Source organism: Schistocerca cancellata, chromosome 4, assembly GCF_023864275.1.
Source record: "Schistocerca cancellata isolate TAMUIC-IGC-003103 chromosome 4, iqSchCanc2.1, whole genome shotgun sequence".
NCBI lineage: Eukaryota > Metazoa > Arthropoda > Insecta > Orthoptera > Acrididae > Schistocerca > Schistocerca cancellata.
Window position 1 is genome coordinate 491,863,924 of NC_064629.1, and position 24,375 is coordinate 491,888,298.

Here is a 24,375-nt window from a genome sequence, read left to right on the forward strand (position 1 = left end):
AAAACAGCTTCACTAAGAAAACAGAGAAATATAATTGTAAGAAACCATGTAAAAACTAGGGCTTACTAAAGAGATAAAAATATAGTAGTTAGAAAAGGGAAATCTATCCTATAGCTAGGAGGAGTAATAATCCCGAAACAGTGAAACATCATAAAAACTAAGGCACTATATTAATAAAAGTGATTAAAATGTCCAGAAGTATGTGAATTATGTTTGAGATTAGCGCATCTAATAATAAAGTTAAAACAATTTGGAATATTGTTTACAGGTAAACAGGGCAACCAAGAGCACAGGAAGACTGTATTCTATCAAACTCAATGAAAAGTTTCTTAACAAGAAGTTAGAAGAAGAAAACACTTTTAATTATCATTTTGTAAGTGTTGTAGAGAAAATAGAATCCAGCTATTCATTAGAAAACGCAATGCACTATATGGAAAGGCAATACCTATGCAATCTGATAAAACGGAATTTCTATCCACCTCTCCTACTGAAATTAGAAAAATAATCAATTTACTCAGTTTCCAGACCAAAAATAAATAAAGTGCACTAACCCTACCTTCCTCTACCACATCTGGACACTTTCCATGTGTTGGGGGTGCACTTGGGCTTTCATACAGCAGAAACAGGGTCCGAGTCTCGGATAGGGCACAGCCATTTTTAATTTCCCTTCAATTCCAACCGGTTTTGGTGGTTTAATTGTATTAGAGGGGTGCACTTTAGCCTTCCGCCCAGGAGAACAAGAGTTGATGTCGCGGAAAGGAAAGTGCCAATTTCATTATCCCACCAATCCCCAGGTTCGGGATGTCAGCACAGCCCTGGGAAAAGGAAATTGCCACGGAAATTCGAAATTCCTGCCAAAATTTGAAATTCCCGCCATTAGGGTAGATTGGTGGGAGGGAGGTGAAAGAGGGTGTAGCGGGAGGAGGGGGCTGGGCCCTACATGCTGCTAAGAAAAGCACGTGACTTAATCTGTTGGCGGGGGTGAACGTGACTTGGGTGGGGGTAAATATACAATATGTAATACATTTAGTTTTATCTAGTATAGGTTACAGACGAGTTGTGGCTTCATTAGTGTCGAAATGTACAAGAAACAGTCGTCTTACGATTACAGATTACGAGTTTGTTTAAGGTATACATCAGAGTTATACAGGAGTTCTACATCGATTCTACATGCAGTGTTAAGCTTTGGGTTTCGGCTATAATATTAAATATAAATGAATTACCTATTTTATGAAAAAAGTTTCACAAAAGGATTAGTTTTGTAATCGCTTCGGCTGTTCAAATAATTTACATTACACAGATTACTATTGTCTTACATTGCTGTCGTTTTCCCTCACATTGAACGTAAACCAGATAATCAGCAGAAACTATTTGACTAAGCTGTAACCAGAAACAACAGCCACTCGACTACGTACAGCATATATATAGTGGTTGTTGTTCTCTCGCATTGTGGACAGAAATTTCTTCTAGGAAAATGTTTTGCGCTAAAAGGTGTCTCCAAATTGGAAAAGAGGGACACGATGCGAAGAGGAATGGGACCGAAGGAACACAGTAAGCCTGCTCGAGGAAATGCATGAATGTACTAACAGTCACGTATTTGTGCGAAATTATGAAGACTAGAACAGGTCATTAACTGTGCGAAAACCTTACTGTTTTAGCGGAAAGTGCTAGTATTTAAGACTAACGAAGAGAGTTTTCAATAAAAATACTTTTTCTGAGGGCTTAGGATTTAAATAATCATATTACGCCATCGATAAGAGGAGCGACAATATTTAATTACAAAGAGAGGGCACTAAAAATATATTTTCATGAAAAAATTAATTTTTTAAATTAAATTGCCAGTAGTTTATTTAGATGAAACTTGGATTTGCACATATTACATTGTTTATAAAGTCTGTGAAAGCCACACTACAAACAAAAGTGCTGATGAGTATTTGATTGTTAACGCTAGAGAGCGTTCCACGTGAAAAAAATTGGAGCGAATATTGTTCTTACGTGTGTCTCTCTCTTTCTCAGTCATGAAAACGGCGGTGCTGGTGATATGAATATAATTTCCGTTTGCCCCATTTCGCAGCAGAACGACATGACCCACATTTATTTAATTTGGGGTTTCTGCTTGGATGATATATTCTTCTTGTTTTCTAACGCGACTTGTTCACTTTACGTGAGGATAATTTTAAGATTTTGTGTATTTTAAACAGATAGATGAATTCTGCAGTGGACGCAACATTTTGCTCTCTCGCCCCCTCCTCTCTCTTCATAGTATTAATAAGACACACCTTAATGGCGAAGAATGAAGGAAGGCTAAAGTGATTAATAGAGAGACAACACTATTGAAGTTGGACAATTATTGGGATGAAACTCGGAATTTTCTAATCACACAATCGATGGAGGGTTTCGTAATATGTGATTTTGGGCGGTCAGACGGGGATTAGACATTCCTTCTTCCGGACACGGGTCTGCGGTCTTATCTGTCCTACTTTGTCGCCATGATCGGCACGTGGTTGAGATGTATCAGCATTGTAAGTATTGCGTCTTAGACTCTCTGGGAGCTATCTCTGAGGAAGGCTCGGCGATACGCCTCCTTCCAGAGAATTTGGTACAAGTCGCGCTGAACGCTGTGTCAGCTGATAACGGAAGGAAAGACATAGCTGGGTAATAGGAGGTGTCGTCGACCGAAGCCTGGCCACACGCTCGCTCGCTCGCTACTGCGTCATCTTCTCCCTCCAAATGATTCATAGTGGGAGAAGAGCTGTTGATATTCTGTACATAACAACATGTAGATGAATTTCCTTACTTGCATAGCTTCTGTGTAACGAACAGTATACGGGTATAATTACGCAATCAGAGTAGTTACTATTACACAGGACTTCGGCACCAACATCAATTGTCATTTAATCTTAAATAATTAAGCGTGTTGATGAAACTAAGAACAATAGCCGGTTCACTGAAATTCCTTTCTTTATTCAAGATATGAGTTATTTCGAGCACCTATGTTTTTACACACACGATCTACACAGTTCGAGATGTTGTTTTGCAATATACTGCCTCTTTAAGCTTATGTTCACACACAGCCAATCACCTAATGGTGGAGTTTCGCTTTAGACCCACATTCTTTATCATAGTCATACATGAAATAAACTAATTCAATTCTTATATTAATATGAATCCTCTATGAAGAGAATCGATGAGTGACGGAAAATAATGGACGTTGAATAAAGTTAGTAACAACCATAAATGAAGGAAGATTGGAGTTTATTCTCCCTTCGACAGGAAGGCCATAAGAAACAAAGTATTGGCTTGGCTTGCGTTTGGTGTAGAATACTGTTTACGTCTTACATTTGTCACACAACCAAGTTCAGCAGCAAGATAACTTATCTTTCAACTCTATTATATATCAATACAACATTAACACTGTTACGGAAGTACTACTACTGCATAGACGTAAATCACGATTTACTATTCTCAATACAAATTACTTCGCTGGATAATTCATGTTCTAAAATGTAAGAGCCATAGATTCAGGTTCAGCTTAGCAACTTAAATACAATGCCCGTTAGATATGGTTTATAAGAGAAAGACAAATATTATCGTTTACTATAGAGCCACCTGGTAGGTGGAAGTCAAATCGGCAGACTGAATTTCTGTTGCACTTTTAACGATGATGTATTACGTACTTTCCCTAACACATATCGAGGATCACTTGCGCTACTGTCGTGATTTTGCAGTACAGATGCATTATTCTACCATTTAAACATAAATATCACACAATTGACGTCTGAAATGCAAAGACATCTGGAAATAAATTAACGCACAAAGCAAAACATTTACAACCCATAATAATATACTAACAAGAACACAGTCTTTTGACTATAGTTGGCGCAGTGTGAATAAACCATTTGTAGTTCTGAACTATCATATACATTTCCACCTTGGTAATGCTCACTACTGCCTCTTCAATATGTATACCTGAAAGAAAATAAAGCTTCACATTCACTCCTCTCCTTCAGTCTGCCACTAAATTTCACTGTCGCAACAAATACATTGTCACATATAGTCCTCGCCGAACATTATACCATCTTCTCTCACAACTCTGCACACACTGTAACTAATTCTGCACCCAAATTATACACAGCACAGTAGGAGGAACGAGACTCCAGATTAGGAATTGGAAGAAATCCCACAGCCATCTCCAGAATTCCATACTTGCTACCTACATTTCTGTACAGAGCAACAGATTATCTAGGAATTCTAACTGTATCTCTTCGTCTAAGGCTTTAGGTATATTATGCTTCCGCACCTAGTCTCTTTCCCCAATTTGTTAAACATCAACGTTAATCATTGTCATGCTGTTTACCATTCACATCAAACAGAGCATGATAAACCACTCAGATATATTTCATTATTTCAACATTGATTCGCTTGGGTTTTTCTTTAATCTTTAATAAAAACTAAGTCCCCTACTACAAAATTGGAAGTCTTGCCTTTCCCATAAAATTTCCTTTCTCTCTCTAACGCTTTCTTTTCATCCTTTCGCTACATAGTTTCTTCTTTTGCGAAGGAAAAGTTATTCATTCACAGGAGATTCTATCTCCTCACTAACAACATTACTTGCTTTTTCATTTAACGTACATTCACATGTGGTAATTCCCATAAAATTTCCTTTCTCTCTCTCACACTTTCTTTTCACCCTTTCCCTACACAGTTTCTTCTTTTGTACAAGGAACAGTTATCCATTCACAGGAGACTCTATCTCCTCACTAACAACATTACTTGCTTTTTCGTTTAACGTACGTTCACATGGGGTTATTCAGTGGCATAATGACACCAGTTATTAATAAATTTCTTAGATACATGAATACAGATAACTCAGGCTGAATGCCATTTGGAACAGTATGTTCTGCATATTCAGTTTAGTTCCTTCATTGTTGTTTCATTCATGTAGCTTTGTCGGAAGTACACAGACATACGAATAAGTTTTTAAATCACCTTTTTTTCAAATACTTCTGACATATTGTAGAAACACATTGGCCACTTAATGGAGAGCAATGCCATTGGGATATCTTGTATTGGAATATACCTAATGAGAGCCGACTGGTATCCCATTAACTAATACTTCAACAGAAATTTAGCTTCATACTCCTTAACTGTTTCACGTATCTCTGTGGCTACTGTCCATCACGTAAAAGCATCGCCAATGAGGTTACTATTGATGAACGATATCTTCTCGTTTTTTATTCCAATAACCAGGTAAAACATCTCCAAAAACTTTCAAAACTCTACAGAGTAAAATGATCACACTCAGCCAAACATTCAAAAAATTTCACATTTCTCTAGAACATTTTCCATAGCCACATTCTTACCAGTACATGACGAAGACTCCAATACACTGACAAACTACTGCCGTGTGGGATTAGCCGAGCGGTCTAGGGCGTTGCAGTCATGGACTGTGCGGCTGGTCCCGGAGGAGGTTCGAGTCCTCCCTCGGGCATGGGTGTGTGTGTTTGTCCTTAGGATAATTTAGCTTAAGTAGTGTGTAAGCTTAGGGACTGATGAACTTAGTAGTTAAGTCCCAAAATATTTCACACACATTTGAACATTTTTGACACGCTACTCTCTATTTCGCGTATCCTCTCTCAGCCCTTCAGTATATTAGAATTATAGACCTTCATCCACTGCAGCACATCGAGCCTGCACATGAATCAACCAGTTATCCAGAGACGACTTAAAATCTGTGCCCTGTTCCTTTGATTTTTGTGTGTGCTTTTGCAATCAGAGCCAGCCTTACACATCTACGTATGACAATGAATCTCCATAACTTGAACCCTAACGTTAAAGTCACTTTTCAGCTTTCCTACGTTTAAACTCTAGCATATCACCTCAAAAATTAACCCTTTCATTAAGTTAGTTTGACTAAAAAGAGATTTAATTTCGATAAACTCGCTTAGAGCAAGAGAACGTTTGGTCTGAACCTTGATTCTTGCTGAAAACTCTTACATAAGTAGTATGAATCTTGCTTAATGCTAGAATCATCTTCTGTAATGCTAGTAAGCATTTGCTTCAAAGCTAACAGGACTGATTGAAATCTCATGTCCTTGTTGGTCATACCCGAACTGTCTATGCTTGATTTCCCCACCTCTTTCATTGTCTCTGCTTCTACTTTTAAGTTCCTGCTCACCACAATTATCTGAAGCAGATCCCGACTCCCTTTGACAATCATGGACTACCAAACCAGGGGGATGCTCAACGGTGTTTGACATCATTTCGGATTTCGAAAAATATTTACTCATACACACAGCAGCCTCCATGCTTTCTACGCACACAACATAGATAGCTTCAAAAATATATGAAAAGTTTATATTCTTTTACCTTTGTGCTAATTTCCGAGCCTGCAATTACTAATTCATTTTTCAACCCAAAACCTGTTCGCCTTCTTATGTATCTTTCACGCCGTACACCATCAAGTTACGAACTTGTGAGATGCTATACTCTCTGGTCGTAGCAGTCTAGTTTTGTTGCTTAAATGCTGGTCTCGAAAAATGGTGCGGCGCTTTTCTGAAACTTTGGCGCATAAGTACATTGCTGCATACTTCTTTTTATTTTTAGGCTACATGCACCAGAATTGGAACAAGGCGATAATTTGACGCCATTGGTGTTGGTGCAATAACTTATTCATAGACACGTGGGCATTGAAACCAGTAATGTAGCAAAATTTCTATCACCAAGTCGTCAGTCACATTTGGCTGCTGGTTTTGGATACCCCCCTCTTAGAAACTCGTTATCTATATCATCGTTATAATCACATGTTCTACTGATCACTAAACTAAATTTATATTTCCCTCTGTTTTCATACTTCTTCCTAGTTTCTCCACAATGTTAGTGTAAGTGTGTAATATCAAAACACCAATCTACAACCAGAAAACTAAACATACGTCAACCACAGATTTCGCAGGACTCCACAAATTACAGAGCTAAAATGGTACACTTATTACATGTAGTTGATTGAAATCTGTACATATTATAAAAATAAGTGTACAATGTGCGTCCCGTTAAAACCCAGAAACGAGTCCTGGTACGATCAAATGAGTTGTATGGTTGGGTAGCCGTCTATCCAATATCCATGAAGAAGGTTCCTGCTTGTACATGAAGGGCGTGCTTTTGAAGATATAAGGGCTGGGAAGTTTCGGCCTCTAGAAGATTCAAGAACGTTCGGGAACATCCTATATCATTGCGGAACATTCCAGAATACTTGCGAATGTAGTGGAATGTGGTGCAACATTGTGCACCATTAGAAACATTTTTCGTATGTTCTGGAATTCGCCACTGGTGGGGCTGCACATTTGTAGGGGTATAAACATACGTTGTGGATTCTAACGTCAGTTTCCCATCAGTGACGAAGGGAGGAACAGGAAAAGTAGTGCAGTGAGGAATAAAGCAAATGGTCAAGCGTGAGTACTGAAAGTGATACAGTGATTGAATATAAATCGAGAATAAGGTGTGAAATGTGTGTAAAGTGTACTGAGTGTCAGTATTAATAAAAAGTAGATCTGATTTATACTTCAGAAACAGACGAAAAGCGTGAAGCACATTAAAGTTCTCCGCAAACGAGAATGACCACCGCCAGAAGCAAGAAACCAAAGAACAACGAAATAAAAGGATTGAAGAATTAAGAATTGCTGCACAATCTCATAATAATAAATTGTAAACTGAAGCCAGCCATGAAAATATAAACCTACAGGAAGCGCGGGCGATACTAGTAAACAGTGCAACCTAACAAATCAAGCATTCCACTATGACCCGACGAAAGAATATAACAAACACAAACCCGCAGTAATCGGAAAAATGGAAAACATCTGTCAATTTTGCAACGCAAAATAATTCACAGGGAAAGACCAGGAGTCTGTTGCATGAATGGAGAAATTCGATTACTATCACTGGAAGCATCTCCGCAGGAACTTTTACATTACGTGGGCGGGGAAGCATCGCAGCAAGACACTTGCTTCAAAATAACAAGCGTAAAACGCCTGCTTCCAAATAACTTTTATCAACACCAAAAGAGATGAAGTAGATTATATTATTTTTCCATCTACGGACAAACCTATTACGAATTAGGGTCATTGCTATCACTACTCAATGAAGATCGTAAATTTCTGCAAGTATATTTCATCGGACATGAAGTAATGGGAATTGATCAACGATGCAGAAATATCAGTGGATTGAGACGAGAATTAGTTCAAGACGTACAGAGGATCTTACACATATACAATCGTCTGATTCACGTATTCAAAACAGCACTAGGCCGAATGATTCCTGATGACTATAGAGTTGTAATTCGAGCCCAAAGAACACCATCTGGAGACCACGAACGTCTATTTAATGCACCTCAGATAGACGAAGTTGTCATCGTAATCGTGAAAAACGAAAACACAAGCAGTGACAATTGTACAACGAAGAAGACAAGGAATACAATGCATTGCAAAGACGCACCATTCACAAAATGCCCTCCAGTATCCATTATTACTTCCCCACGGATAGGAACGATATCATTTTAATGTGAAGCAAATCCGAAATGAAACAGGTGTAGATAAAAAGAAAAAAATTCACTTGCAAGGAGGTGTGTGCTGACCTCCTAATGATCAAATACAATGAAACATACAACCGCACTCTCAACACGCGCCGTTTATTCCGACAGTCCCTGGTAGATATGTATGCAAAAATAGAAGCGGAACGGATGCTTTACATGAGACTGAATCAGAAGAAACCACGAACGGAAGCGTATATCCACCAACGTGACGCAATCATACGTGACGACTGCTCTGATGATATTGGAACAGTCGTAATCTTACCCTCATCATACACAGGAAGTCAGAGACACATGCACTAATACACTCAAGATTCCATGACCTGCATAAGAAAATTTGGACGACCTCACCTCTTCATAACATTCACATGCAACTTGTCGTGGCCAGAAATCAAAGAACAACTAAGATACGGACAAGCTCCATGCTTCGACACGACATCATAGCCCGAGTTTTATGACAAAAACAAATGAGATTTAGAGAAGTCATCACAAAATACCACATCTTTGGAAACATTAGTTCCTGGATGTACGCACTGGAATGGCAAAAACGAGGACTGTTTCACTCACACAACATAGGAAATTTGAAAAATTTGTACTTTCATATAACGTGGATAAATAAATGAAACAATTATTGTAAATAGTGAGAATAAATTTGCAGTAAATTTTTTTTAGCTCTTATACCTTAACGTTTATCCTCTTATTCCAACTACCACACAATCTCATATCATCTCCCTGAGCGAAGCCGGGCGTCCCAGCTATTATAAACATTAAAATATTACGTCCCATAGTTAACAAAAAACACTGCAAATGTGATATTGCTATACTTGGTATATTTCACCTTCAACTGCAACAGAAAACCAGCTGTGGACTCGGGTATGAAGTGGCGAAACAACTTTCTAAGAAATTTCCAACAGAAATATCATGAGCTGGTCATGGCTTTCGATCCATACATGGCGCTCGGCGAGTAACGAAAACGCGATCGAGAGTACAGCTGTGACATTAAGCTGTTACGACAGTACGACAATAAACGATTTAATACAGAAGACGTAAAAGTAGCAAAGAATCCAGTCGGTTATAGGAAGGTAATTATTTACATACGGTACAGAACCCTATGATTGATTCCATAATATGTAAGCCCACAGTTTGGAGGGGCAGTGTCAATTTGTTGCCAGCTGCTACTGCGTTGGTAGTAGCTGTGCGTGTCGTACATTTCCTCCGTCAGTGCACCAGTTAGGTTAGGCTGTGAAGCTACGATACGACAGCTATTACCTTTTTCAGAAAATAGTGGGTGTAATACTCGTCTTTCATAGTTTCCCCGATCAGCCATTTATGGCCAAACTGTCAGATCCTCTAACTACACTTGCAACAAGTACCTCATCAAAAAACCGCACAACGGATGACGGCCTCCGAGACAAGCTAGTGCATAATTGGTCATGTCTCTTAATGTAAATAAATGTAACTTACTGCGCATTAATAGGCAGAAAGCCCGACTGCAGTTCGATTACAATATTGGCGAGAAATCAATAGAAACCGAAACAACTGTAAAACATCTAGGAGTGTCCGTCCATATGTGAAACGCCAACTTAAAATTGCTAGTAGGAAAAACAGGAATTAGGCAGCGATCAGTGTAATTTTCCTAAGAAAATATAATTCTCCACGAAAGTAATTGGTTATAAAACACTTACTGACCAATATTTCAGTGTTTTCTCGTTAATCTGGGACCATAGTAAATCTAATAGAGAAGTTCTATAGCACATCTACTGCACATATTCTTTTAGTACGTGCTATATCGTTACAGAAAGCTCGTCAAGGGGTTCAATGTACCTCCTTCAAGCTGTCTCCACCGTTCCACTCTCGAACGACGCGCGGAAAAAACAAGCACTTAAATTTTTCTGTGCGAGCCCTGATTTCTCTTATTTTATCCTGATGATCGTGTGTCCCTATGCAGGTAGGTTCCAACACAATGTTTTCGCAATCGGAGGAGAAAACAGGTGATTGAAATTTTGTGAGAAGATCCCGTCGCAACGAAAAACGGTTTTGTTACAATGATTGCCACTCCAACTCACGTATCATGTCTGTGGCACTATCTCCTCTATTTCGCGATAATTCGGAACGAGCCGCCCTTCTTTGAAGTTTTTCGATGTCATCCGTCAGTCCCACCTGATACGGATCCCACACGGCGGACCAATACTCCAAAATATGACGGACAAGTGTGGTGTAAGCAGTCTCTTTAGTAGATCTGCTGCACCTTCTAAGTGTTCTGCCAGTGAATTGCAGTCTTTGATTTGCTCTACCAACAAAATCATCTATGTGATCTTTCAAATTTAGGTTACTTGCAATTGTATTCGGAATTTACAGCCTTCAGATTTGTGTGACTTATCGCGTAATCAAAATTTAGCGGATTTTTTTTAGTACTCATGTGAATAACTTCACACGTTTCTTTATTGAGGGTCAATTGCCACTTTTCGCACAACACAGATATCTTATCTAAATCATTTTGCAATTCTTTTTGGTCATCTTATGACTTTACAAGACGGTAAATGACAGCATCATCTGCAAACAATCTAAGAGGGCTACTCAGATCGTCTCGTATGTCGTTAATATAGAGCAGGAACAATAGAGGGCCTATAACACTTCCTTCGAGAACGCCGTATATTACTTCTGTTTTACTCAGTGACTTTCCGTCTATTACTACGAACTGTGATCCTTCTGACAGGAAATCGCGAATCCAGTCGCACAACTGAGGCGATATTCCATACGCACGAAGTTTGCTTAAAAGACACTTGAGAGGAACGGTGTCGAAAGCCTTCAGGAAATCTAAAAATAGGGAATCAATTTGACATCACCTGTCGATAGCACTCATTATTTCATGAGTATAAAGAGCTACTTGTGTTTCACAAGAACGATGTTTCCTGAATTCGTGCTGAATCTGTGTCAAGAAATCGTTTCCTTCGAGGTAATTCATAATCTTCGAATGCAGTATATGTTCCAAAACCCTACTGCATATCTACGTTAGTGATATGGGCCTGTAATTCAGAGGATTGCTCTTATTTCCATTTTTGGGTATTCGTGTGACTTGAGCAATTTTCAAGTCATTAGGTACGGAACTTTCTGTGAGCGTGCAGTGTATATAATTGCATACTCTGAAAGGAACCTCACTGGTATACAGTTTGGACCAGAGGCCTTGCCTCTATTAAGTGATTTAAGCTGCTTTGCTACACCGAGGATATCTACTTCTATGTTTCTTATCTTTGCAGTTGTTCCTGATTGGAATTCAGCATGAAAATCTCACATACTAGTAGAGTGATGGCATTACATAAATTAAATATTTTTATTTTAGTAACGATACGCAATAACTTCACTCAGTTTTCAAACTAACTGGATGGATGAACTTGATTAAACAACGTTTTCTAGTAATGTGGTTGAATTCCTTTCAAACTGCATAGCCGTACATTATATACTTTTAGACAGTTAAGCGTAAACGTAATTTCATTGGAAGATCCATGTGAAGCATGTAACAAAAATGAACTCAACAACAATGTCGAACTATACCATCGTGGATTTAAGTTATATGAAATAGCTAACGAGATATACATCCTACGGTACAGTGATGTTCATTGAACGGGATGATTTAATTATGAGAACCCACTGGCAATCTCTGTGTATAAACGGCAGTATTCTAACTGGCTGACTCATCATCACCCAGACAAGACCGCTAAGTATAGAAACTTGAAATTTATGGAAGCTTGTGATCTTATACCATAAGCGTTGTTAATGAAGGGATTTTCCGAAATTACAAATCTAATGGGGTGAAGTAGGGGACGAAGTGTTTTTAGAAAACTGTCGCTATTAAGGCAGTTTTGAAGCTAGACCAACGAAAATCATTATTAGGTTTCTCGGTCAGAAATAAAGAAATATGTGTTTCAGCATTTTTGGAAATTTAACGCTATGGGGGAGAAGTAGTGGATCAAAGCATTTTTTTAAATATATCATTATTAGAGAACTAACAAAGAATTTTAAAGCTACATCTGTTAACATTGGTATTTGGCTTCTCGGTTACAAATAAAAAAAATACATATGTCAGTGTTTTAGGAAACAGAACCTCTACGAGGGAATTTTACTTTTTATGAAAGTATTTTATTAAGAAATCATTTTAAAGCTACAGCTATGAAAATTTAAATATGGATTTTCAGTTAGAAATTAAAAAATTACGTGTTCCATTATTCCTGGAAATTGAACCCTTAAGGGGGTGAAACACGAGATGAAAATTTTTATGGAAATATTTCATTGTGCAACCATTCTTGAAGCAAAATATATGAAAATTTGCATTTGGCTTCTCTGTTAGAAATAAAACATACGCATGTCACTTTTTTTGAAAATTCAAACGCCGAGAGGGTGAAATGGGGGTGAAACGTTTTAGCAAAATATTTCATTGCGAATGCGTTTTTAAACCTAAATCTTTGAAAATGGGTTTTTGGCTCCTTGGTTAGAGAATAAAAATATGTTTTTCACTGTTTTAGGAAATTCAACTCCTAAGGGGATGAAATAAGGTCACACTTATCCACTGACTCCTCATCGCCCAGCCCAAACCGCTAAGGATTGAAACTGGAAGTTTCGATAGTAAGTGGATCTTATACTGTAAACATCGTTCAAGAAGGTATTGTCCGAAATTGCATTCCTAAGTGGATGAAACAGGGGATGGAAAGCCTTAGGAAAGTATGTAGCTATTAAGGAATTTTGAAGCTAGAACTACGAAAACTAGTATTTGGTTTCTCAGTCAGAAAATAAAAATCACGTGTTTCATAAACTACGGAAAGTCAACCACTAAGGGTAAAAGAGCGAGAGAAAGTTTTTTGAAAATAAGTAATCATTAAGAACTGCTGAAGGGTATTTAAGGCTACAACTATGATTGTTAATATTTGACTTCTCGGTCAGAAAAAATATACATGTTTCATTGTTTCTGGAAATTCAGTTCCTAAGGATATACAAAATGGGATGAAAATTTTATGAAATTATTTCGTTACATTAAAAAATTTTGAAACTTAATTTATGAAAATTGGTATTTCACTTCTCGGTTGGATATTAAGAAATATTTGTTAGGAGATGAGAGCTGCTACAGATAAATTTCTGAAAGAGTGCAGAAGGCACGATTAACAAAAATTTGGGACTCCTGCTACCAGAATCGCTTTTTGGTCAGAAGTACGGAAAGTCGGAAAAGACACTGCTTATAGGGCCTTAATTAGCATGAAAACCTTAGACGGCTGTTTCAGTTTGTGTTCAACGTAAAACTTCGATTAAATATAAACAAAAAACATCTCTGGAACCACTACAGTCTACACGAGTGAAGCAGTGGGCGCTATGCTATTGAGTTAGATGAAGCCTTGACACCAAGAAATGTTTGTACATCTATTCTGTTCCATCTACAGACATCTCTTGCTAGGAAATATTTTGCGTTCAGTGAAGAGGTTAAGACAGATTTATAATTTGAATACGTAGCAAAATCGTTTTTCTGGGATAGCACACATTCATTATAAGTTGTTGGACAAGCTCATTAACCTAAAGAAATTAAACGTATTTTTTACCCAAACCTCTCAGTCTTTCAACACAAGACCGAGAGTATTCAATCTGGCCTTTATACTATCGAAGAGCAATCTGGAGTGTTTTAATAGGTGACCCATATCCTCATGTAAAGGACAAATAAATAAATAAGAAATAAAGCTCCAATGGTGCAGCAGAATATAATACGTAAGGAACACCATCTGAAAAATCTCATATTCGGTTTACTTGGAGAAAAGGCTTTAGATTCAGTGCAGTGCCCCTCTGCCCTTCCCGTACCCACTCCCTTCCGCTAGCGTTATCTCTCGTAGCCCCTTGACTCACCATATCAAACGCTCAGTGTCGGTTACCGTCTGACAGAGGTATGCGCGAGGTGTTGAGCAGCGAGCGGTGACGCGTTACGGAGCTTGCGTTCCATTTCCTGATATATTCGGGAGGCGGAGACCTCCCCTCCACAGCGTTCCGGGACGTATTTAAGCGCGCGGCACGAGCGGTGGCTGACTCAGTTTACTAGTGACCGGAGTAGTGTTTCGTGTGCTAGCGAGGACAACTAGGACTGCCAGGATGAAGATTATCACTTGCTTGACGGTTATCCTGTATATTGTTGGTGAGTTTAAATTCCGTTACCATGCTACCTCACAACGTACTTCGTTCCCAATTTCGCGTTGTTTGTTCGTTTAGAGTGCTGATAATTCATCTCTCTTTCATTTTGTGCTCACATGTCATGAAATAATTTATTTCTGAAAAAATTAATAGTTGCTCAGTTGAAAAGTTTTCGTGCGTTAGGAATGTAGTTAGCCAGTTTTCACATAAATCTTTGTTCCCAGTGGAACCAACAGGTTCCTTGCCACATTCGTTTCACGATTAAAGGATCCATATAAATTACTGTATTGTCGTACCTATTCATAATAGCAACAACAATAATAATCTTGAAATTACATTTAAAAGGCGCTGCTTCCTCTTTTGCTGTTCTTAATCATATTATATGTTCTGTTATTGATTTCATAAAATTTTGGTTTACATCTAGCATGCAAATATGCAATGATAACAAATTTCAAATACTTCGTTTTCCGTATAGATATACTGTTGCTATATTGAATGTCTATTTGGTTTCACTGTCGTCTTGCATTATATCTATCTAATACAACTCGTTTTGATTTGTTATGTGCCCAACTTAGTCAGTGTTTGTGTTCTTTTTCGAAATGTGTATTCGAAATGTGTAATAGTTTCGCAGACGGTGCCCAATAGTAAATCTTGTTACGTTTATGATGTATGACCTGTGACTAAAGGAAGTAGTGATTTGTGGGAGATTTCAGTGACATCATTACGTTTCAACGTGCATATGATTAATTTCTCTAAGTATTTTATGTCACGATCTATCATTTCTCTGAGTTGTGTTGCCAACGCATCGTCAACGTCCACAGACGTTCGCTCCTCCTCTGCAACACACACTCACCAATCGAAACAAACGCTACAACGTCCCCACTGGCGTTGAGCTCTCTGCAAGGTGGAGGTGCCATGTATAAAAACATATCGCTGTCTCTATGCTGCTCATAGCTTTTTCAAGTTTCTTACTCAGCAGTGACACGGTGAATCGTCCACGTGTGCGGAATAATGGCTCTGATGGTTCAAGTGGCTCTAAACACTATGAGACTTAACTTCTGACGTCATCAGTCCCCTAGACGTAGAACTACTTAAACCTATCTAACCTAAGGACATCACACACATCCATGCCCGAGGCAGGAATCGAACCTTAGACCGTAGTAGCAGCTCGGAATAACGTCGCTGCTGATGTTCTGGTACATTGTTCACCGGTAAGGATTTATAGCACCGAATTAATTCCTGCTTTCACATGACACAGTCACTCTGTCAGTTGTTCTTTAAATAAAAATCGTATTAACTTTGCATACTATCCGTAATTTCAGCTGCAATCTTGACATTCATGTCCGGCGAACTTCACGGTGCAATCCCTGCACTTCGTTCGATGTTGAACAGTCATTGTTATTTTGAGCTCGCACTGCACGATTTTGTTGTACATTTAAACATCGTCTTTCCATTCAGTTATCAGAGTAGCTTGTTTATTTTTCACCTATCACACATCGTAAATTTCTTCACGAATGCCTCGCATATTAAGAGCTTCACCAATATTTTTCTCGTTTGGAGACAGAATATAGATTAGCGTATATTTCTCTGCGTGTATATACACATCGATATAGACATCTCCAATGGGTAATGTGCACTTATTCCATTTTTTTAGTATACATGACACAGGTATTATGTACTGGGCGTTTATTTCACGGTTTGTCTAACGTTCTTGCTATAAACTACGCAAAATGGCATTTAACGATGTATATATTCAAATGATTAACAGGAATTTATGATCTACAATAATCATTAATCATACGGGTACGTTATGAAGTTTTACAGATACTTTCGTATGTAGGAGCCAATAAATCAGCATCTCACGGCTAGAATCATCTCTGTTGTTAACTACATTCTACGGTTTTAAAGGTGACAACGAAATAACGCCTCTTGAGAGAAAAATTTAATCAAACCATTATCTGCAATGGGATTCATACTTCTAGGAGACAAAAATGACAAATTTTAATACATATATTTCATATTCTCAATGAATTCTTAATGAAATACTTAAAATTTTTGTGAGGGAGCAAGATTGTTTTGAATCGTTAATCTGTTGCCCCATGCGACTGTCACTTGTTATTAGTGTTGAAGATGCTTATCTTCAGTGCACACAGTGGTGTAATATGCATATATCTCTGTACCCAAACAGATTTATGAAAGAAAGTTGTACAAATAACCGCTACGATTTGTTTCTCAAACAATGACACCATTTTCCAAGACGATAACGCACCTATCCATATGGTTGGCTTTCTCCGTTTGTGATTCGATGTGCATGCTGGCGAAATAACAAACATTCTTAGAAAAAATACTACAATATTTTAATGTCCGATATTAGAGCGAACTTGGTCGACGTATGCCGCATCTCTTATCATTCATGACAAAAATGTCTTACACAGTGTGTCAAATGGCAACAAATGACAGTAAATATCTCAGAAAATATTTGTAGGTTGTGACATTGCATTCAGCAACGAATCGTTATTTCATTTAAGCATATATTTGTTTATGTTTCAGCATCTTCACACTAACCTGTAAATGTAACGCATCTGTCGCTGTGACTGAGTGTTGAAAGTGTCTAGTTGTGTAATGGCCCGAAATGTGCTTACTCGGACAGAGATTTTATCACTGATGGGCATTAGATTTATAATCACTCTGTTGTTTCAGCTCTATCGATAACAAGTCAGCTGTCAGCTGAAAATGCGACAGGTACAGCTGATTCTGTTCAAGAAGAGAAAACAGATCAACGCAAGGGGTAAGTGTCGCTTTTGCCTTTGTAGCTCTATGTTCTTGCTCTCCTATACTTGAAACAAGGCTAATTATTATTTTTTATTCTGTTTTTGCGTTAATGGAGAAAATAGTCTAGGCAGAAAAATTCAAAATTTGACAATTGTTTGTTTCCATTGTTTCAGGGCCATGAACACAGCTGCTAAAGAAGATGAAGGTTACATGATGACGTCACATTTCACAAGTCTTGTTGCTAACGGGAGTTCTGCGCCTGAAAGCGGTGAATCCGCTCCAACACCGCCAACGACTATCCAAAACAGATCGACTGGTGGCGCTTTTTCAGGGTCTCTGAAGCTCGGCTTTGATGGAAAGACTGACGCAAATGACGCTACAGCAATTCCATCGGTCCACAAGTTGCAGCCAACCCCCACATCACTGTTAGCATTTCCAAGTGGCAATGAGAATCTCCTGCAGCAGAATACTGAAGACACTGGGGCTAATTATGAACACGTGCACACCGTGCCATCGCAACATGAGAAAATGCAGCGTAATGATACTAAAAATTACGAAGATCAGTACGTGAGTTTCGTACCTCGTACTGAAACCATTATTCATGCATCCACTATCTCACCATCAGCGTCGTTCACAACCCTTGGAGAGGTTGAGAATCACGCACAGCAGGACGGCAAATCCAAGACCACCACATTAGAGGGCAACTATGAAGTTGTACCCTTCACACTGCTTGCTGATATGAAAAATTTCAAGGAGCAGTGCCGAACCGCACCAACTAAGGAAGTTGGGTCATCGATGACATCAACACCAGCATCATTCAAGACTCCAGGTAGTGATGAGGTCATGTGGCAGAATGGTCAGTCCAATAGCACAAAAGTTGAGGCCAGTTACCACAATGACGCAGAGACCACAACCCAGGATGTGGACTTCATACCACACACAGATGCAAATAATTTGAAGGGGGTTGTTGATGAATTCAACGCTACTATTTCCTCGTCATCTCAGGAAGTTGGAACATCCACCATCTCACCATCAGTTCTTGGTGCTGAAGAGGGACTCACGCAGAAGAATGTTGAAACCACTGCTGCAACGATCGGGGCTAACTGTGATGGTACTGGGCCAACCACACCCCATTATGAACACTTCACATCACGCACTAGTACTAATAATTCCAATGAGCAGGATGGGAAATTGAGCACTACTACAGATTCGTCAGTTCTAGAAACTGGAAGAGTTCCCACCTCACCATCAACGGTGTCTGTTGTCCCGAATAATGACGCGAGTGGCACGCAACAAAATGGGGAACCCACTGTCACAACATTCGAGGTCGAATATGATGCTGAAGTGACCACCACACCACAGTATGATGATTTCACACTGCGCACTACTACCAAGAATTCCACAGTGCAGGATGATGAATTCAACAAAACTGTGGTCTCGTCAGCTCAGGAAAGCGGGACAACTACCACCTCCCCAACAAAGTTGTTCACTCTTCCTAATAACGATGTGAGTGGTACGCAGCAGAAAGGAGAACCCACCGGTGCAACATTCGAGAGCGGAAATGATGCCGAAGCGAGCACCATACCACAGTATGCTGACTTCATACACCGCACTGATACCAAGACGTCCAGTGAGCAGGATGATGTTTTCAGCGCTATCCCTGCCTCGTCAGCTCATGGTGTTGGAATGACCACCATCTCGCCACTACAGCTATTCACGATTCATAATGATGGCGAGGGTCTTAGGCAGAAAAATGTTGAAGCCACCGCCACAGCATTCCAGATTGACTATGATGGCATAGAACCAGATGCACCCTCAGCTAAACACTTTACACCACCTACTGGCACCAAGAATTTCACAGAAGAGGCTGGTGAAATCGAGTCTAACATGCCTTCGTCATCTCATGATATTTTGCCAACCAGCAGTTTTCCATCAATGCGATTGGCAGGACAAGCAGATTATGATAACTGCACACAGCAGGAATGTGATTCCGTTGGCACCACAGTTGCTGTGTATCCGGATGATAACCTCACCACTGTGTCATCACTAACGCCAGTCACTGTGCCTGTGGATGGTGGCAATATTAAAGAGCACAGTGGTGGCCCAAATATCACCTTGAGTCCGCAACCTAATAAAGATGAGTTTACTGCCACCCCATCGTTCCCACCGACTATTAACGATAATAATCTCACATTGCAAATCAATAAATGTAAGGGCATCAACCAGGAAAAGCACTCCCCGATGACATTTCTAGCGATTTTCAAAATGCTGGCAGGTATTAATGATAACAGCACGCTGATGTGTGACGAGCCAGATGTCACAACGACTCCGCCAACTAATGATGAGACTTCATATAACACAACAGCGAAACAAGACAGTACAACTATCTCTAAGGACGAAGCAGTGGATGGCAACAAAACTAAAAGCCATTATCCATCATACAATGGATCTTCTCTTGACGAATTACTAATGTTGTACGAGCTACAAGTTAGAATACTCAAGATAATGTCTATCATCTTAGGGGCGGTAGTAGCTGTCATTTTATTCATAATTGGATTCAAATACTACAGGAAACATAGACGAGGCAACCGCACAGCAGTTTCTCCGCATACTGCTGAACCTCGTGACGCAGGACAACCTTCCACTTCTCAGGCGTCTACTTCCGAAGAGCCCATTATAAGATTTCGAGATTTACTCTCTCGTGAAGAGAATAATTAGTGTGATGTCCGCAAGTATGTGGGCACCTGGTGTCAACACTATAAGTGACAACTACTTTCAGTGACTCGATCACTATTAGCTGAACAATTTCAGTACAGTCCGTTATGTCAGTGACAGCATCCGCAATTTCGTTGACTGCTGTGTAACTCGTAATAACCATTTATTACTTACTCATGATAGCAGTAAACTGTGACATACAAGTACTACTATCTTGGCTACGTCCTGGAGAACATGTCCATTGTAGTGCAGCTTTCATCTTCGAGAATCTGTTTACCCGAATGTAGTTCCTGATAACTTATTTGAAATGTTAATGAATTTTGTTTCAGTGTTTCCATCGTTCCTGTTGTTACATATTAAAGGAATTCACTGAACATTGAAGAGATAACTATCAGGGCGTTATTAAATGAAGACTTTTCGTGATGATTCTGAATTTACAGTTGACATTTAAAGTCTTCATTTTCTGTCTGTTGTTGCATTTTGAACAATGGTTATGAGTATGGACCACATTTTAAGTTTGTGTTGCAGTTATCAACATCAAAAGTGTTCTAATGTGAAGCCAACTGCCCCATAGGACCTCAGATATATTGAAGCTTGATGTTTGTAGTTAGTAGTGTTTTGAATGACTAAATATTTGCATCACACACAGCAAAAAACCTACAAAAATAAAATATTTTTGTTTACTAAATGTGTTTATTGTACATGCAATAAAAAGTAAATAAAAAGCATTAAAATTATTTCCAAAGTATACAATCATTCACTTCCTTGAGATTCTATCTAAATAAGAGTTTCGCTGCAGCTACTGTCGAACATAACCTTGTAAGCTGTCGATGAATATAAATACGCTAACCACTGCCACGATTCGTCATAATGGAGATTGTGAACAGTTTAATGTCTAGCTTATTAGGAAAATTTCTTCAGCCAATAATAAGTACCTTACGAAATGTTTATTAAGTTGTTGTTACAAGCAAATAAATGATATAGCTCTTTGCTTAGTAACAAAACTGGTGTTCAACAGAGGCTTCATATACAACAGTGCTTTTTACGAAATAGCTCTTGTCACATTCTGACTGCTTCATAATTGCTCCTTGTTAGAGTTTTAAACTTCACTCTAAGAGAATAGCCAATTAAAGCTGTCGTTTGTAAGTAAATTAAAATCTGAGCTAGTTAGACCACCAGGAGATCAGAAGAAAATAAGTCGGAAAATTTTTTTAAAACTTGATAGCGAACGGTGAGGCTGACTTCATATTTCTGTTTGTTGGCTAAATTAAAGAATGAAATTATTTTAATGTGTAAGAGAGCTGCAGTGAAGTAAATAATTCTGATAAGAAACAGTGATGTATTACAACCACAACGAATTATATGTCGTTCTCAATAACGGGCATATAATGCAAGAACAGGAGTCACAGGTAATCGTAATCTGTTAATAGCACTCAGACCAGAAAAGTACACAAATCTTGTATGTGTGATGTTCATGCGTAAATGTGTGCAAGAGAGAGAGCGAGAGAGAAAGAGAGAAAGAGAGAGAGAGAGAGAGAGGAAGAGAGAGTAGTGATCCGAGCAGGGCGCCGAGACGAACAAATGGACAGAGATGGGATACTATTCGCGACTGCAATGTTACTATCGAAAATCACTGAGTTCTGATAAAGGAAAAGCGATGCTAAAACTGAAAATTGCTTGTACAGAGCTGATATTCTAACAGATGGTACAATATCCTACACAGAACAGGAATATTCTTCCAATAGCCACTGCTTGGCATCTATTGAATTAATTAAAACAAAGGGATTAATTCTGTACTACATTTTACTTTATGTCTGAAACTACCACATTCTCAAAATTACATCTATCGTTTGATGACGGCAGTTATCAAAATAAAATTCTGCTTTGCATAGAAACGTAATTTTTTCTGGAAGCGTACAAAATTTGCAAAAATTCGTGAAAATTAAGTAACTGTCTCCTTCGATGGGAAAGATCATTCGTCACAGTCCGAAGAAGTAAGCGGAGGCAAATTAAAGTATGTGTAAATGATTAGCTAAATCAGCAGTCGGGAGTGTGGCACAGTGTCAATCGTTTTACAGAAATCTAGGAACATGGAATCTGTCTGTTGACTTTCATCCAAGGCTCCCAGGATCCCAGGTGAGAATAGGGCAGTTGAACGAGAGATGCTTTCTAAAACAGTGATTATTTGTGGACAGAAACTTTGCCCTCTCAAGGAAATATATTATATTAGAATTGAATATTGGAACTTATGCGCTTAGTGAGAGATTCACAATAAATGCAAGCTAAGTAAGTGGCCAATCCTGTCGAGTACTCTTTGTAAAATGGACCTGGGATTCCATCAGGACCTGGTTACTTATTTGTTTTCTATTCTTTCATTTGTTTCTCTAGACCAACGATGCTGAGTACTGTATCCTTCATAGTGGAGTCTGTGGGTTGATCAAATAACGGTATGTTTGTACACTGATTGGTTAACACTAGAAAGTGGCAGCAGCAGCCGTAGCAGATGCGGGAGCAACAGAGCTTAGCCACTCTTGCCTGAGAGGACAGAAAAAAGATGACTGTTATTCGACTTTTGGTATAATCATGCCATCTTCTCTCATTACTCATTACTATTATTATAACTTATAACTGTTTCTGATTTTTTATTATTTCTCCCAGAGTCCAATGGAACCTTGATGATAACGATCCAGTTATCCGACGAGATTTATGGGAGCCCATTGAGCTTCCACAGCACCTGCCTGATTTATCAGACCTCAGATTTCCACCACCTGATACTTCCTTCAACTCTGAGTCTTTGACACAGCAGCGCACTGGCGATATCTCACACCAACAGGACACAAAACAACTCTTATTCCAGAACTATAAGCTCCTAAGCTCCTGATGCCCCGACATTGGCACCACTAACAATGGGGGTGTAGGGTGGGGGAGGTGGAATTTAAGATGGCATAACTTACCTAATCAAGCCGTGCTGTTCTCAGTAACGTTGTAAGACGTGTATATTTCTATTGTCTATTGTCAAATTACAATTTATGAAAGATGTTTATATTTTATTAATATGATTAAGTAGGATTAATTAATATTTGTCATGTTGGAAATAATTCTGGTAGCAGGGAATGTCTGCACCAAAGTATTGTTGGCAAGAGATACCGCACATTGATATAATTTTAAAAAGGGCGGGAGAGACAGCGTATGGATGCATTTTAAGAAAAGAGTGGGAAAGATACATTTTGTAATGGTAGCAGGGATTAACTGCACCAGAAAGCATTGTTGACAGGAGAGGAAGTCAGTAGTAACCGAGAAGTGAAGCGAGTAGGTAGCAGGTCTGAAGCGAGGGGTTGAGAGGAGCGGTGTGCCTGCCAGCCTCTAGCTATGATTTACAAGAGATTATAAACGGATGTACAGAGACATCAGCTAACTATTATAATACGAGGAACTAATATTATTGAATTATTTTCTTTACGAAACTCAAGACTACTGAAGGTTGGTTTGCGCAATGCTAGTTGTAAGATTACTGTAAAAAGTAGGTCCCATTTGAACGTTTGTGATATAATTTCATTACCAACAGTAAATATTTGAAGCGTTTTCAGAATATAATTAATCTTTGCCAGTAGTGTTGCATTACTGACTGTAATCCATCCCAAAAACCATCAACGTAGAACTTTGCAAAATTTTATTGTTGTCAAGAAAAAGTTTATTTAGGAATTACGTACCTTCAGTCAAATTAATTAAAGAATAACGTCAGCCTTGCTATTAAAGAATAACGTCAGCCACTTACTATGAAAGCCCAACAGCAGCTAATAGAGTATAGTAAAACAGAGTAAGTATATTCATGTCGTAGTTCGATGTAGCTGTCAGATGGCGACCCAGTAACAGGAAAAAAGGTAAGGAACAGTTTGGGCTATTGCAGATAACGAATGAGGGCCACGACGACGACACATTCTATGTTTCGTCGAAATAATAAGAAAATCACTGTTAATAAGCAGCATTTAAATTTGTATCCGATGATTGAGAAAGAGAATAAATTTCAAACGGAAGATTTCATTTGTTATTATTAAGCAAGAGATAGAAATCCTAAGAGAAGGTTACATAGGTTATTGTAAAAGGGAAGGTTATCATTAACAAAAGAGGTATAGAGGAGACAGGAAGGT

The 24,375-nt window shown here is 38.7% G+C and overlaps 1 protein-coding gene across 1 annotated transcript; it reads left to right on the forward strand.

Moving 5' to 3' along the window:
• Positions 1-1,520: 1,520 nt before the first annotated feature.
• Positions 1,521-23,108, forward strand: LOC126184278 (uncharacterized). The gene is made up of 4 exons (XM_049926652.1): positions 1,521-1,551; positions 17,441-17,528; positions 17,686-19,986; positions 22,886-23,108. Exons 1-4 carry the CDS (start codon positions 1,521-1,523, stop codon positions 23,106-23,108), a joined length of 2,643 nt encoding a protein of 880 aa, XP_049782609.1.
• The last annotated feature ends 1,267 nt before the right edge of the window (positions 23,109-24,375 follow it).

Coding starts and splice junctions, on each gene's coding strand:
- LOC126184278 (XM_049926652.1), top strand. CDS start 1,521: ATGCGAAGAGGAATGGGACCGAAGGAACACA. Junction 1,552..17,440: donor AATGGGACCGAAGGAACACA/GTAAGCCTGCTC, acceptor CTGTTGTTTCAG/CTCTATCGATAACAAGTCAG. Junction 17,529..17,685: donor AAAACAGATCAACGCAAGGG/GTAAGTGTCGCT, acceptor CCATTGTTTCAG/GGCCATGAACACAGCTGCTA.